This window comes from Desmodus rotundus, chromosome 2 (genome assembly GCF_022682495.2).
Source record: "Desmodus rotundus isolate HL8 chromosome 2, HLdesRot8A.1, whole genome shotgun sequence".
Taxonomy (NCBI): Eukaryota; Metazoa; Chordata; class Mammalia; order Chiroptera; family Phyllostomidae; genus Desmodus; species Desmodus rotundus.
This window is the reverse complement of record NC_071388.1, coordinates 177,434,414-177,451,911: the sequence shown is the minus strand read 5'-3', so window position 1 is coordinate 177,451,911 and position 17,498 is coordinate 177,434,414. Positions and strand designations below refer to the sequence as shown.

General features: G+C 38.7%; 1 protein-coding gene across 6 annotated transcripts in view; it reads left to right on the top strand.

The window, feature by feature from the left end:
• The window catches only part of DNAH7 (dynein axonemal heavy chain 7), a 222,195-nt gene that overhangs the window by 96,211 nt on the left and 108,486 nt on the right, over nucleotides 1-17,498 (top strand). For 4 of the 6 annotated variants that reach the window (XM_045198088.3, XM_045198085.3, XM_045198087.2 and 1 more), the window contains 6 exons: nucleotides 2,725-2,973; nucleotides 8,047-8,196; nucleotides 10,840-11,022; nucleotides 11,396-11,572; nucleotides 13,985-14,116; nucleotides 15,423-15,647. In XM_045198088.3, coding sequence (XP_045054023.2) covers nucleotides 2,725-2,973; nucleotides 8,047-8,196; nucleotides 10,840-11,022; nucleotides 11,396-11,572; nucleotides 13,985-14,116; nucleotides 15,423-15,647 — 1,116 coding nt within the window. The remainder of the gene's footprint in view (nucleotides 1-2,724; nucleotides 2,974-8,046; nucleotides 8,197-10,839; nucleotides 11,023-11,395; nucleotides 11,573-13,984; nucleotides 14,117-15,422; nucleotides 15,648-17,498) is intronic. The other 2 variants (XM_053918888.2, XM_045198089.2) reach the window with 2 other exon arrangements.

Sequence of the window (17,498 nt, the reverse complement as noted above, 5' to 3'; positions counted from 1 at the left end):
ATGAGTGGGGAAGAAGTGGCACTGCCCCGCAGCGAGGTCCTGTGTTGTTCGTTATCTGTAGCAGCGCTGCTGCGTCATTCGGAAAGGAGCTTCCCTTAGAAATTAGACCTGGCAGTGCAAATATTTTATAGAATGAAGCTACAAGGAATAGGCACACATTTTCTTCCTGAAGTTTTCCTATGTGTTTTTTTCGTTTTTTGGGGTTTTTTTTTTTTTTTTTTTTTGGTACTAGTGCACTGTACAGATTTTCCAGGAGTAATTAATGTTTATTTCCATAAAGTGGAAATAGACCTTTCTAGATGTAGTCTCATGCAATTGTGTGTTCACTCAGTGAGTGTTTACTGAGCAGTATTTCACAAATGGAGTTTAACTGGCATTTCCAATGAGGACAGCGCCTTGTTGTGAGAGGCTGTCCCTCATACCACAGCACATGTGGCGTCTCTGCCTCTCCCTCCCATTGTGACAACCAGAAGGACAACTGCACCCATTTCCAATTTGACCTAGCGGGGTCTTTGATGAGAACCACTGAATACCAAATATGTTCTGGAGATAGCTGTTCCTCTCAAGGTTAATCGTAAAAAATTTGAACAATTTGAGATTTTTAAAAACATTATATGTTTGTTAGAAAACATACATTTGCTGTGGTGCAGATACTCTTCTAAGAGCTTTACAAATTATGGAACTATGATTCTTTTCAATCATACATCATGTGATTGCATTAGTTTCCTCAAGCCACCGTAACGAAGCACCACAAATGCAGGGTCCTAAGACACTGCACGTGCATCCTCTCACAGTCTGAAATTGCGGGGGTGGTTTCCGCCCAGGGCTCTAGGGAAGAGTCCTCACCTGCCTCCTCTCGGTTTCTGGTGGCTGCTGGCAGTCGTCAGCTTTCCTTGGCCTGCCTCAGCCTTGCTCCAGGTCCAGCCTTCCTCATTCCAGAGCCTTCTTCCCTGGGTGTCTCTGTGTCTCAGTCTCTCTCCCCTTTCTGTTACAGAGATAACAGTCATTGGATTTAGGGCCCAGTATGGCCTCATCTAACTTAACTGACATCTGCAAAGATCCTCTTTCCAAATAAGGTCATCTTCTGAGGTTTTGGGTGAACGTGATTTTTTAAGGGACACTAGCTGATTGAAATACCACCCACTATAATGATTAAAATACCTTAAAACTAATTTTTGTATATGGTTTGAGATACGGAGTAAAGTTTATTGTTTTGGCAAAACCAGGTATTCTAGCATCACTTTCTGAAGACCGTCTTATGTTTTATCTATGCAACTGCCTCAGTGCCTTTGTTGAGAATGCGTTGTGTACATGTGTGTGGGTCTATTTGTGGGCTCCGTCTTCTGTCCATTGGTATATTTGATCATCTTTATTCCAATATGACAGTCCTTCTAATTAGTGTTAAAATCAGATAGTATTTATTTTCTAACTTTTTAACTTAAACGTACTGTAAAACTAAACTTTCTAGAAGAAAACTGGAGAAATGTCTTGTGACATTGGGTTAGGCAAAAATTTCTTAAATATGACAGTAAAGCACAAAGCATAAAATAAAAAATTGATAAAATAGACTGAACAAAATTAAAAAGTTTGTTCTTTGAAAGATCCTGGTAAAAGAATGAAAGACAAGTTACAGATTCAGAAAAAATATTTACAAATTAGATGTAGGATGGAAGAATTGTATGCATAATATTTAAAGAATGGTCAAAAGTTACCGTTAAGAAAATAAATCAATTAAAAATAGCAAAAGATTTGAACAGGCACTTTATTGAAGAAGTGATACACATGGCAAATAAACACATGAAAAATATTAGTAGCTGGGAAATGCAGATGGTACTACAATACGATACTGTTACACATCTATTTGTATGGCCCAAATTAAAAAGACTGCTCATACCGAATATTGGAACTCTCATCCACTCCTGGGGGGATGTGAAATAATGCCATCACTTTGAAAAGCAGGCAGTTTCTTAAAATATTGACCACACCTCCTGTAGCATCCAGGTATTATTCCACTCCTTGGTATTTACCCAAGAGAAATGAAAGCCTTTGTCCATAAAGAGACTTCTACACAAATGTTCGTAGCAACTTTATTTGCAATAACCCCAAACTGAAAACAATGCAAATGTCAGTCAATAGGGGAATGGATTTTAAAATGGTGGCACTTTCAATACTAGGGAATACTTCAGTACAATGAACTGTTGATACATGCTGAGATGTGTGAATTTCCAAATCTTTCTGCCAAGTGAAAGAAGTGAGACAGTAAGAAGTAGTGCACATAGTATATATAATTTATCTCTATTAAATTTCAAACAATGCAAATAAAAATGGTAACAGAAAGTAAATCAGTGGTCACCTGGGGATGGAGGTAGGAGGTAGTACGGAGAAGAGGGAAGGAGGATTACAAGAGGTCACAAGGAAACTTTTGGGAATGGTAGATATGTGATTATCTTGTGAATTGATATCACTTATCAAATTGTACACTTTAAAGATATACAGTTTATTGTATGTCAGTCATACCTCTATGAAGCTATTAAAATACTGTTGAACTGTGATTTAACGGCTCTATTTCTCAATATTAAATATGAGGATGAGAGAAATCGTATTATATTTATGTGTGTATATACATGTATATGTGTATATGTGTGTGTATACATATACACATATATATGTATAAATAGACAGTGAATGTATAAATGTATAAGTCCCCAAATCATCTATCCTCAGGGAATCACTTCAGACTTGTTTCCTGGGGTGAAACTGCCAAAGCCAGACTACAATGATTTGCTGGCGGCTATTAAAGACAACTGTGACGCCATGAATTTGCAGATGACCAGCTTCTTTTCTGAGAAGATTCTCCAAATATACGAAATGATGATTGTGCGTCATGGTTTTATGATTGTTGGGGAACCGTTTGGAGGCAAAACCAGTGCCTATCGTGTCTTAGCTGGAGCGCTGAATGATATATGTGAGAAGGTAAGTGTGCTATAAATGCATTAACTTGTTTATAATCAGGTTTGAGCACAATAGAATATAGGGTCATTTAAAAAGATACTTTAATGAAGCAGCTTAAAAACATGAAAAAATGACACAAAGAGAAAATAAAAGTAGAAAAGTTATATGGAGCAAGTAGGAAGTTCAACATATAAAGGAAATGCCACATATTTCCCTCTTGGCCTTTTATTTCTGTTTTTAAAATGTTTAGTTATAAAGGTAACAACACATGGTCATTGTAGAAAGAAGTCTGGAAACATGAAAAATCTGGTGGTTTTGTTTTCATGCTTTTAGGAGAGTATTTTTTACTTTCTGGGTGGTTACTTCTTTTACTGGCTGCTCGTGGTATTGCACTGAAATGTGTTTTGTGCATGTATTACATAGTATATGTGTATGTACATATAATAAAAATAAGTATCATATTATTCAAAATTTATATACTACACATTACAGTTTGGTCTGCTTTGATATGCTAAAGGAATGAGGCTGTTTTAAAATTTCCAACTAATATTGCATTTTTGTCTACTTGTGTTTTTAATAGTTTTTGCTTCACATATTTTAGTGTTTATGGCCTGGGTGGGATTTCTGGTCATTATACATTCACTGTATAGTCTCCCCTTCAATAATATAAAATTATGTACTCATTCTGTCACTTGCCTTGGATCCACAGTGTCTAATTCCAGTACTGCAACCCATATTTTCTCCTTGCATATATGTTTGCCCATGTCTGGGCATCACTGTGGTTACTTTTTTAGAGAGTAAATTGTCTGATTATTTTCTCCAGTTTGATGGTCTTTATCTTTTCATGGGGGGGGGATTAAGTTCAGTTATGTTTATTGTATAAACTGATATACTACTTATTTCTGTCATCTGTTTCCTCTGCTTTTATGCTTTCATGCTATTTCCTTTCTTCTCCTTTCCCTTCCCTTCCCTTTACCTTTCCTGCCTTTCTGCCATCCTCCCTTCTTTTTCTTGGTTTTTGTTTGTATTTTTTCTGTTGTGTTGTTTTATTAGTACACAGCCTAATTGTTTTTGCTCTGAAAAAGGTCACCAAAAGGGCTACATGTGGTGCCGCTCAAAGGTTACAGAGGATGAAGGTATCAACGTGTAGTCTAGTCCAACTGCAAAGCCCCAAAGGGCTCATTACCAGGAAATTCTAAGTGACATTGTGGTGCCGTGAGGGACAGGCCTTCATAGCCACTGCTTGCAAGCCATGGATTCACACTAGCCTTGCTACATTTGGGACAAAATCCTTGCTTTGGTGGTAGCAACCTTACTTTAGGAAAATGACAGAGCTTTCCCATATTTCTGAATTTAGGAAAACAACATTATTACCCCTTTCCTGGGCACAGACAAGAAGGCAAAGACCTCGAATTTGTTTTACTCCTTAATATTGTTATTCCCACATCTTTTCTTCAGTTTGGTAGTTTGTGTCCCGAGCCCTGGGGGTGGTGGGCAGAAGGCAGTGTTGGGAAGACTTGAGCTTACTCTGTTGCTCTACATAAACACAAAATGATTATGCATAGGTAGGGCACAGAGGATTTTTAGGGCAGTGAAACTGCTGTGTGATACTGAAATGGTGGACAGATGACATTATGCATTTGACAAAACCCATAGAATTGTGCAATACAAAGAATGAACCCAAATGTATACCATGGACCATCAATAATTATGTCTCAGCATCGGTTCATCAGTCATATCCATGTGCCACACCAATGCAAGGACTTCACAGTAGGGGAAACCAGGAGAGGTGTGGGGATAGGAGGGAAGGAATATGTGAGAATCTCTGTACTTTCTGCTCAATTTTCTGTAAACCTAAAACTACTCTTAAAAAATGAAATTTGTTAATTAAAAACAAAACAAAAATAGCCTGCGCCACAAGGGTATTAACATCTCATGTAATAATTCCATAACCAGCTTTCAGGGTTCTGGTTGAAATTGACAACTTACCAGTATTAACTTTTCCATGAGAATGGTACATATTTTGCTATATTTAGTTCTTTCAATTTTCTTTCAGAGAATGTTTTGTAGCAAAAGTCAGCCAGTTATAGCACATGGGCCCAATTCAGCCCAAAGCATAATTTTTTGTAATGGTGTTAACATTCTTTAAGTTTTTTCAGAGAAAGGATATAAGGAAAAAGAAAGAAAAGCACAAGAATATGTCACAGATCATTAACCTGCAAAGCCTATAATTATTTACTATCTGATCCTTCACCAAAAAAATTACCAACTCCTGTTTTGTAGTTTTTAGATTTACAGATCTTATACATTTGCTAATTATTCCTAAGAATTTACACCCTGGTTTCTCTTCAGATCATATAAATCTTTTGCATTTTTAATTCCTAAGAATTTTATGAGCTTTTTATTTTTCAATTAAAAAAATTTAATTTTATTTTCCTTTTATTTCCTTTTTTAAATTATATTTTATTATTTATGCTATTACAGTTGTCCCAATTTTTCCTCCTTTGTCCCCTCTCCACCTAGCAACCCCATTCCCTCAGGCAGTCCTCACACTGTTGTCCATGCCCATGGGTCATGCATATATGTTCTTTGGCTACTTTGTTCCCTGTGCTGTAGTTTACATCCCCATGACTACTCTGTAACTACCTATTTGTACTTCTTAATCCCTTCGCCTTTTTTGCCCATCCCCCGACCCCCCACCTAGCAACCATCAACATATTCTTTGTAGATATGTTCACATGTATTGATTCTGTTTCCGTTCTGCTTGTTTGCTTTGTTTTTTAGATTCAATTGCTGATAGATGTATTTATTGCCATTTTATTGTTCATAACTTGATATATTTCTTCTTAAAGAAGACTCTTTAATATTTTATATAATAATTGTTTGGTGGTGATGACCTCCTTTAGCTTTTTCTTGTCTGAGAAGCTCTTTATCTATCCTTTGACTCTAAATGTTAGCTTTGTTGGGTAGCGTAATCTTGGCTATAGGTCCTTACTTTTCATCACTTTGAATATTTCTTGCCAATCCCTTCTAGCATGAAAAATTTCTTTTGAGAAATCAACTGACAGTCTTATGGGAACTCCCTTGTAGGTAACTAACTGCTTTTCTCTTGCTGCTTTTAAGATTCTCTCTTTGTCTTTAACATTTGTCATCTTAATTATGATGTATCTTGGTATGGGCCTCTTTGGGTTTATCTTGTTTGAGACTCTCTGTGCTTCCTTGACTTGTATGTTTATTTCCTTTACCAAGTTAGGGAAGTTTTCTTCCAGTATCTTTCAGATAGGTTTCCAATTTCTTGCTCTCTGTCTTCTCCTTCAAGCCCCTCTGTGATGAGAATGTTGGTACTTGAAGTGATCCCAGAGGCTCCTTTTACTGTCTTCTTTTTTTTGGATTCTTTTTTCTTCTTGCTGTTTTGATTAGTTGTTTTTTGCTTCCTTATATCTCAAATTGCTGATTTGATTTTAAGCTTCATCCCTTCTACTGTTGATTCCCTGTAAATTGTTGTTTATTTTAATTGGTATATCCTTCATTTCTGACTGGATCTTTTTTGTGAGGTCCTCACTAAATTCCTTGAGCATCCTTATAACCAGTGTTTTGAACTCTGCGTCTGATAGATTTCTATTCTCCATTTTGTTTAGTTCTTTTTCTGGAGTTTTGATCTGTTCTTTCATTTGGTCCATGTTTCTTTGTTTCATTTTGGCAGGCTCCCTGTGTTTGTTTCTCATATTAGGTAGACCTGCTACATCTCCCAGGCTTCATAGAGTGCCTTAATGTAGTAGGTGTCCTGTAGGATCCAGTAGCACAACCTCTCCTATTACCCAAGCTGGGTACCTGTGGTATACGCACTGTGTGGGCTGTGTATACCCTTTTATTGTAGTTGAGCCTTCATTGCTATTGGCACATCCAAGGTCAGCCACCGCCTGTGTTCTGTCTGGGGTCACACAGTATAAGCTACACAATGATCTGCAGATGACTGCTGCTTGTGCTGGGCTTGGAGGTGCTCAGGGGAGGCCAAGTTGTGAACCATGGCTGGATGCTGCTAGTGCTGGGCTTGGGGCAACTTAGCAAGAAGTATGGGCTTGCTGAAGCCAGATGCCACTTGTTTGAGAGAATTTAGGAAAATCTGAAGCATGGGCCAAGACAAGCCATTTGTATGGAAAAGCCACTGGAAACAGCTTGGGTGGGCCTGAAAGTTGGGTGGGGCAGGGCCTCAGGGAATCACCAGTGTGCGGCAAACAGTGTGAGCCAGGTTGATGGAGCCTCAGATGTGGCCCTTACCTGCCAGCTCTCAGACTCTCTGGGAGGAGGACTCAGAAAACAAACAGTGGCCTCTGCCAATGCTATGACTGGGAGAAAGCTCTTGCCTATGCCAGATAATTCAGTTCCTCACCGTATGTCTTTGATGCCTTCCAATCTGCTGCCCCCGTGGTAGAGCTCAGAGGTAGTGAGTTTGAGTAAGTCTGTGTGTGGGCCCTTTAAGAGGAACTGTCAGGGAACCCAGCAGTTTCTGTCTTCCCCAGCCTCAATCCCTGATGGTTTTTATAGCCAGAAGTTATGGAGGCTTATCTTCCTGGCACTGGAACCCTGGGCTGGGGTCCTGGTGTGAGGCTGGGAGCCTTCGCTCCTGAGATATCCCTCCCAATTTTTATCCACCACATGTGGGTGTGGGTCCGGCCCATTCCGTGTTTCCACCCCTCCTGCCAATCTCCATGTAGTTTCTTTAATTTCGTACTTGTAGGACTTTCATTCAGCTCGATTTCTAACCATTCTGAATGACGGTTGGTCTATATCTAGCTGTAAGTTGGACATGGTTGTGTGAGGAGGTAAACTGTGTTACCTATGCTGCCATTTTGACCAGAAGTCAGTTGAGCTTTTAAATACTATGGTAAATGTTATCTTAAATTTTATTTTTCAATTGTTTATTGGCCTAGAAAATACAGTTGGTTTTTACATGTTGAGCCTGTATACTAGAGCCTTGGTGAATGCACTCCTTACTTCCGGTAGTAGTTTCTTTGCTACAGTCGTGTTTTCTTTACATAAAGACAATATTCTTCAAAAAATAAATACATTGATTGATTTTTTTTTCCCATTAAGGGGTTGATGGAAGAAAACAAGGTTCAGATTACTGTTTTAAATCCCAAGTCTGTCACCATGGGCCAGCTGTACGGACAGTTTGACTTGGTATCCCACGAGTGGTCCGACGGGGTCCTCGCCGTCAGTTTCAGAGCATTCGCTTCCTCTGCGGTAAGCGCTGACACTTTTGCGTGCATGTTTAGAAATCCATGATATTTCCTTCTCACCAACTTTTGATTTTTTCAGTTGTTTCAAACAAACATATTTATAGCTCAAGATATTTATTCAAAACACATTACTGGGCAGCCTGGCAGTGTTTGTGTGAAGAACCTCATTAACACCTACAAAGATGCAGAGACCTTGCTGGCAAGAAGCTTTGCCCTGGTGAAGGATGGGGGAAAAAAGGACAGGGGGAGGTGTTTCTGTTTTCTTTGTTCAGGCCAAATGATCCAGGAAGGAGAGCCTCTGAATAACTTGATCCTTTTGCTCTCTGTGGTGTTCTTCCTTTGTCCTGCTGGCACACCCACTAACGGTTAGATATAGTCCAATGTTTAGAGGAAAAACTGCAGACGATTACAAAAAAATGTTTCAAGGTTCCAACACTGTTCCTCTGGTATGTCAAGAAGACAGTGGGCTTTCTGTAGAAAGCAGAGGGCGTAAAAGATATGCCAGCTGCCAACTGCCGTGAGTGGGAGCGGGTACTTACCTACTCCTGGCTTATTCCGCTTATGCTGCTGAGTGGCTGTTGCCCACTCTTATGAAAAGAGTTCACAGACCAATAAATGGTTATTTGGTTGCCGTATTCTTTCAGGCTCTCCATAGAGCAGGGTTGTCAAGCTCATTTTCACTGGGGGCCACATCAGCCTTGTGGTTTCCTTCAAAGGGCCAAATGTAATTTTAGGACCGTATGAATGTAACTACTCCTTAACTAGGGGCAAGGAGCTTGGTGCTGTCGCTGGGTAGAAACAAGGTGCTGCATTGGATAAAATAAGGTGGAGGGCTGGATACGGCCCACGGGCCTTGTGTTTGCCACCTGTGCCCTAGAGTGGGATCATATAGGAGAAAGCTTGCTGAGGCTAGTCTTAAAGGAAAGGGGGCCAAAGTTAGAGACATTTATTTTAAAAACCTAATGAATACATTGAATGTTTCCTTTGTTGTGATTACATACATACTAAATTTGGTGCTGTTTTCCACTTGAAGACCCACCTGATCCTGACTCATGAGTCAGGGTAGTAATAGAAAAACATCCAATCTCAGCTCTGTTCTGATTGGCTGCAGGGCCGAGGGCAATGAGTAACACGAGGACAGACTCTCGTGGAGCAGAGACTTTGTCCAGTATCCGGGTTCAACTAGTCTTTCAAGGGTAAAAGTAATCCTGAGGCACAGGCAGGGCAGGCAGAGATCTGGGACTATGGATGTAATGTCTCAGGTCCTCTCACTACAGCGGATGAGCTCTGGCCCTGATTAACATATGAAGTCTCTAAATAATGTATGCAGTTACATTATTTATACAAAAATAAGGGTGAGGTCTCTTCCACTTTATACTCATTTACATAGCTGACATTGCATTTTCCAGGAAGCTATGTTGCATAACTACTGAGTCTCAGGGAGTGAGTAGCTGACCCAAGGTCAGAAAGCTGATATGCAGTAGAGCCAAATTAAAGTGAGGTCTTTCAGATTGCACAGCCCAACATCTCACCATTACAAGGGGGTTTTTTCCCCGACAGTGAATATTAACAGTTATGGGAAGCCAACAGTACGAGGGAAAGTTAATCTCTGAGGTATGGGCCCTTCCTTGCTCCCTGAACTCGGCCAGCACTGACCTCCGAGTGTGAATGTGTGTGGTGGCCAGAGGCCATGGCAGGCCCACTGTATCGAGATTAATGCAGTCAGCCACAGGGTCAGAGAATGTGTTAAGATGGATTCAAATTGTTCAACACTTCAGCTCAAATTTACATCCGCTAAAGTTGAACCAAGGCAGCATCTCTGTACACAAAAAGGCCGATTCATAAGAATCTGGAAAGGAGAACCTGTTTTTGCACTTGCCAGCTAATACCTGGCCACTCCTTAATGTTTACTGGGCATTTACTATATTCCAGACAGTGTGCAAACACTTTGCTATTTATCAATATGGGACCGTGAATGTTATATTGATATTAATGTCCTATTCCTCCATGACGTAGTCCAGCCCAGGAGGGGTGTGCATATGTATATGTGTGGAGGGAACAAAAAATTTGGCTTAGCAATTAATCTGTATGAACACAACACTATAGAGAGTCAGACAATCCAAGTGAAAATCCTGTTTCCCCTGGAAAATATGTTTTTTAACTTATAATACGTTCTGAAACATGTTATGTATGAATTCAGAAACATTGGAAAAGATAGAACCATAGAATCTTAAGAAAAGTGTATATTGTGTTTTGTCCATGGCATGTACAGGGTGAGGCAAAGCAGGTTTACAGTTGTGAGTACACAAAGCCCAGTTTATCCTCGTATTGTTATTTGTTAATTGTATTATTTTCCATACAAACAAATGTAAGCCTACTTTAGCCCCACCCTGTATAGGCTTACCCAGTGACTGTATCATTCTCTCTCTCTCTCTCTAAATATATATACTTTATTCTACATATATTTTGTATGTTCCTATTATATATATACTTTATTCACATATATACTTCATTCAAAAGGTGTCTTTACATTTTCACAAATTAATTTTAAGAGAGTTACATTTTAAATTTTGAAATATTATTGAACTGTTTCCTTACATTATCATTATTACATTTCTGCCCTGTATTCACCATATGCATAAACTAGACACCAGATAGGAAATGGCTAATTTTTGATGGACCAGTGGACGCAGTATGGATTGAGAATATGAATACTGTACTGGATGACAACAAAAAGCTGTGTCTCATGAGCGGGGAGATTATTCAGATGTCACCACAAATGAATCTCATTTTTGAACCAATGGATTTGGAAGTTGCTTCTCCTGCCACTGTAAGTTCTCAGTTTTGACATCTGCTTATAAATCTGGAATGTTATAAATGCTTTACCAAGCACTTATAAATGTTACAATTTACTACCAAGTAAATTTGACTTTCCATGAAAAGGGCGAGTAGAATCCACTCTGACAGCGATCTCCGCTTCTCCAGGAGCAGACATATCTGTTGACACAGCCTGACAAACTTCAGTCAGGTTCTTTTCCTCTTTGTCTGCAACCATTTGGTAAAGTCAGACATAAGAAAATTAGATCATGAAATTATGTACGTTTAAACATTTTTTCCCCCAAGAGTTTGTAAGAAAGAGGTGTAGCCAGTCGTGTTTCTTTTATAGGCAGTGCCTTGGTGGTAAACGGCTGTTGTCGTTCCAGGTTTCCAGGTGTGGTATGATTTACATGGAGCCCCACATGTTAGGGTGGAGGCCACTGATGATGTCCTGGTTGAATCTCCTACCTCCTGCCCTCAGTACCACTCAGAAGGAATTTATAATAAGCTTATTTGAAAGAATGGTCCCTATTTCTATCGAATTCATTAGAAAGCACACAAAGGTAAGAGGGATGGGAATTTTAAGATTAAAAAAAAATAAACAGAAAATCCAAATTAGCTAAATATATCAGTGTTAATGTCTGCTTTTCTTGTTAACTACCAGATATTAAAATGATTTCTTAACTGGTTTGACTAAAACCTCTTTTTCTAATTAAAGTAGAAAGATTCTTATTTATATACCTATTCCATCAAAAATATTTTACGTGAAGCACCTTAGGGTTTGAGAAAATGTATGGCGCTAATCTTTTTTCTCTTAAAAAAATCTCAAAGGTCCCCCTAACCACATCTGGATGAAAATACTCTAAAATGTTGTCTCTCGTTTCTAATGGACTATTCATATTTTAAGTAGTTTCTCTTTGTATAATTTTCCGAAGTCCCTAGAATGAACATATGTTATTTTGTAATCAGAAAAAGGGCCACCTGAAAGACCGCAGAGTGGGTAGTGAGGGAGGAGCGCGTGCTCAGTGAGGCCCCGCCGCATGCGGTGAGCACCCGACTGTTTAGGGAGCTCTGCAACAGCCAGAAACATGGGTCGGGGAGGAAGTAGCCCCTGGCAGAAGGAGTGAAAGAGGTCCTAAAGTGGCAAATCCCTTTTCCTCCCTTTAAATACATCTGGGGGGTTGAGGTAGGGGGCAAGAGAAAGGTAGAGAAGTGACAGCATGAATGGGAATCTTCCTCACAGAGTTGATGGAATTCCAGGGAGTTTCTTAAACCCTCTCCAGCTGGAAATTGTATGGGACGTACACTTAATTTCTTTTTTGGGAGATGTAGACCAAAGGTCTTTTAGGAAGACTTTGGATCTGGAACAAATATAGGAACACAGGGCTGGTATTTGTCCTGCTGTTTGCAATATAACAGAAAAGCTTGAAGTAGAAGTTTGACTCCAGGTACAGGTCTGGAGTTTAAATCCATGTTAATAGCGATTACCTAAAAGGAAAATCCAGAGGAAAAAGGAGAAGAGAGCGAAGGATAGAATCCTGAGTGTACCAGCAAACTCGGGAGGAAAGAGGGAGGAGACGGTAGCATTGTAAGAAGCAAGAAGTCAGTGCTATGAGAGACTACTAAAAGGTCAAGACAGCCAGGGATTGGCGCAGACCCCTCGGATTTGGCAACTGGGAAGATGGAGGGAGAATACTGGGCCAAGCACTGTCAGGGAGAGGCAAGGCCGCTTCAGGGTGGTGGGCTGAGCAGTGAGGATCGCGCTGGCACCCCAGCGAGTGTAGGCTGCTCTTTCGAGAAGCTTGGCTGTAAAAAATAACCTGAAATATGTTGTAAATTCGAAGTAATCACACTTCAAAACAATTAAACATTTATTTACTTTGGTCATAATAAAATAAGCTACAGGATTTATTTTTCTTCTGACATTTCCAGAGGATGTAGATATTCCAACTAAATGAATTTTCCATATAACTGAAACTTATCCCTTTAAAACAGAAAAAGACTCACCTTTGATGCAAGCTTTCTAAAATACACTTTGCATTTTTGTCCTCTCTGGAAGAAATTAGGAATGTCTCTTATTGAGTTATAAGTATCTGTCTTCTGTTAGTAACACGTAACTATTTGTATTTTTAGTTAAATTTATTGGAGTGACATTGGTTAATCGGCTCATACAGGTTTCAAGTGTACATTTCTATTATACGTGATGTGTGTATTGTATACTGGCGTCAGCAACACTTAGTCCCACCCGAGTCTGCAACTCAGTTGTCGTTTCTGCCTCCTTCCACTGAGCCTGTGGCTGAATATGAAGTCTGCTTCAGAGAGTTAGTTCTTACCTGTGGCTGTGAAGCAATATGACTCTAAAAGCTGGAGGAGAGCAGGGAGGGTGGATGTTAGTTTAGAACTTTCTGTACGCTGCATGGTTCTGAGAGCTGGACACATTATTTCATTTATTTTATAAGTTCTCATGGTGAGGCCTAAAGAAGTAAAGTGAGCAACACTTACAGTACCCCAGCAACATTTTGTGCTCTTAAAGACTGAAAATATATTCCATAGGGCTAAATTTACTATGAGTATTGCTGTAGGTTATAAAGATGTTTTAAAATGGGTCTTAATATTTATGAATCATTTTAGATATGCAAATTAATTGCTTTCTCTAAAAGAACTTTCAGTGTTTTATGTTTAAAATTGGAATCTCTTTCTTTGATTAAATTAACAGCATGTAAAAGTAAGTTTTTAAATTGGAGATTCAGTGCAAGAGTAGTTAAAGAACAGACTCCGCCTGATGTGACATCCACAGCTGCCACACCTTGGACTAGGGGACAAACGCATGCCTCAGCTTTGCCTCCTGTAAATTAGAATTGTAGTGATGGCACCTTTTCATAGATACCATGGCTGTCAGAATGAAATGAGTCCAATAAATATTAGTGCCCAGTTTAAATTAATTTGTTTTATAGACTTTTCCACTGATTTTTTAGGAATTATCTCCTACTTCAGATACAAGTTTAGTCCGATCCTTAATGAATCTGATAGACTGTTTTATGGATAACTTTGCTGATGAAGTCAAAGTAAAAGACAGAAATGATCGAGAAACATTTTCTTTGCTTGAGGTAAGGTCTGTTGTCTGTGAATTATGCAATAGGAAGACATGTGTTACTTTCCCCAGTGCTTCCTCATTAATAAAACCCAACTTCCCCCTGGAATCAGGGGCTGGACAATGGGCGGTAGCTGAACAGAGGAAAAAATCAGGCCCGAAATACCAGGTGCTGACAGGGAAAAGCCTCGATCGGCAGTCCTGTCGCATCATGCGGCTTGGGTGCAGCCCAGTGATCTTAGATCTGCTGCTGGAGTCTTGGGTCCTTTGATCAGCCTCAGAAATGATCAATTTTCAAAATGTCAATCACCATTTGACAGTGAGGTTCACCTTTCTGTCAACTGCAAAATCATAGCAATACATTGTTTTTTTCCTTGATTTTCTTCTTTTTCATGAGATACAAATATTTAAAATATATGTATGTTCATAGGTATGCATACATATATATTTGGATTGAGAAATCCAAGAAAATATATAATCTATAAACATATTTGTAAAACAAATAAGATTATTTAATAAAATTATATATTGCTATTAGAAATACTTCTAATGTAGTCAGTGTGTTACTCTTATTGCTTATATTTTATGTAATAAATTAATTTTAGTTTAGTTTCATGTAGTTTCCAGAGAGAAACAGTCTGGGAGAAACCTCGGAGGAGGAGAACAGTGCCAGCGTCCACAACTTGTATGAGCACAGTTAAGACTGTGTTAGCATTGGCACTAAAAGGGGATTTGATTTTTAAAACAAGCAAGCAGCTTTCTCATCCAGCGGGTGGTCTTGTCACCCACCCTGCTGCCTCCACTGAGCAGGGTAAGGAGAAAGTTTGCAGGCGGGCAGTTCCAGGTCTGAAGCCCATGCTCTCATCGTTACTGCCCCCGGCAAACGAAAGACACGAGTTCGTTCTGCTTTTAAAAAACACTCTATCAAAATGTAAACTTAAAGAACATGTCTATTGTGGGTGGATTATTCTCATTAAAATAGTCTATTATACTTATAAAACACTATCTCAATGTTCTTTTTAATATCAAGGTCCTGCCATGTGCTTAAACTATCATGTGATTTTCCAGACTAATCATTCTCTTTCACTCTGGCTTGAAATTATATTTTGTATTGTATTTATCTTTTCTGATAGTAAGGTTCTTACAAAACATGCAATTTGATTTAAAAACTAATTATTACAAAATCTTGAGATAACCTACTATTACCTATCAGTTTATTAATTTCCTTTCACAAATATTAATCTAGCTAATCTGATGGAAGTTTCAAGAATAGATTAAAGTTATTCTTTAATGCACTCTATCTTTTCATTTCTCCATTACAGGGCATTTTTCTCTTTTCATTGATATGGTCTGTCGGTGCTACTTGTAAAGATGATGATCGGTTGAAATTTAATAATATTCTTCGAGAACTAATGGGAGGTTCAATTTCAGAACTAACTCAAAATAAGTTTAAATTACTGAGTAGTACTGAACAAACGTCTTCAAAAGCACTAACTGTCCCATTTCCTGAAAAAGGAACAATTTATGATTATCAATTTGTCACTGAGGTAAGAGTTCTGAAACAAGTTTTGCAAGACACACAGCACATAGTGGCTCTGTGGCCACTTTGTCACCCCTGTGTACCTTAAGAGACAGTATGGATTAAGGAAGGTGCCCTGGCTTTTGAAGGCAGACCTACCTGGGTTTGAGTCCTAGCAAAACCACTTTCTTTCTGGCTAGCCTTGCACTAGTTGTTTAATCTGCCTATACCTTGTTTTTCTCACTGATAACATGAAATAAATAATGACACCTCATAGGCCAATTATACTGCACAGATAAAACTACATATAATGACATCTGCTCCAGCATGAAGTGCAGACGGGTCAAGGACACTGCTCGGCAGTTGCTGGTGCACTTTAGCACATCACAGGTGCTAAGAAGTCCTGCGGGAACAAATGCAGCTGGCTTGGTAGTGCTCATTCAGTACTTCCCAAACAGATTGGATGATAAATCCTGGGGGGTTTGTTTACTTGTTTTTGTGTAACAGCTCCCATAAATACTGTATTGCAGACAGAGTTCAGGAATATATATTATTTAAGTGTATACAGATCCAAGTGAAATTGGTAACATGCCTTATCACCAATGGATAGTTTTATATCCTTCTTTTTCCCTTAATAAAGAGAACACCTTTTTCTCTCACTAATGTTTCTTAAATTTATTTCTCTAAAGCCTCCCTCTTTCTATCACTTGGAAGGACCACAATCTATTCAAAGTTTCGTACTCTTGGACCTTGAGCTGTTTTTATTGCTTTTTAGTTTTTCTGCTTTGGTGAATATTCTTGTACATGTCATCATATTCATATCTGATTATTTCTTTAAGCCAAGTTCCTAGGGAAAGAATTACTGTATTAATTTGTAAATCTTTATAACTCGGGATATATTGCCAAGCTCACCTCAGAAGAGATTCTTCATCCTGCCAACCAAAAGATATTATTTCTTTATCTTTATTTCAAATTACTAGTAATATCCTACATTTCAAAATATGGAAAAGAAATTATTTATTCATCAGCTCTACAAAGTTCTAGAAATTTCTTTGCAATACAACTTTCAGACTGATGTGAATTCAGTCTCCTCAAACAAATCTCTACTATATGCAGAGCACTAGGCCAGAGGATACAAAACTGAGTAAAGCGCCACAGTGCTGCCCTCCGTGAGTTCCTAACCTCTGTGAGAATGTTATGTAACACTCTGAGCCAAAAGAATGCTGTGTGTTGAGGCCCAGGGACCTGGAGCATGTTTGAAACCAGTAGATCCATCACTGAAGCTGGGTTATGGGACACACGAAGATGTGGAGGATGGATGGACCTGAGTGCTGACGTGTTTTGATTGACAAGAAGCTTGAATTTGGTTCTGTAAGAATGGAGATGGATGTGCTGTTTTTTGAAGGAGAGAATTAACATATTTTTGAAACTTTTTGTTATAAACACTGTCGTAGCAAATTAAAATTTAGTTCACAACATGGATGGAGCCAAGGGGGGGTGGGATTGAGGGTGGGAGGTGGGCATGGGTAGGGTGGGGGAAAGTGGTGGTAGGAAAATGGGAGACAACTGTATTCAAACAACAATAAAAAAATGTTAAAAGAAAAAAATTTTTTCGTTCACAAGCTAGTTGGATGCAAAGATATAGTATAATGTTAATTCATAATAATAATATCAAGAAATCTTACATGTTCTAGATGTCTGTTGCACAACAATGTGAATATAATTAACACTACTGCAGTATACATTTAAAAGTGGTTGAAAGTTGATTTTAGTTGTATTTTAACCACAATTAAAAAAAAATCTCATTGTCCACTTGAAATACATATAATTTTGTTAACTAGTGTCACCTCAATTTTTTCAAATATATTTTATTGATTAT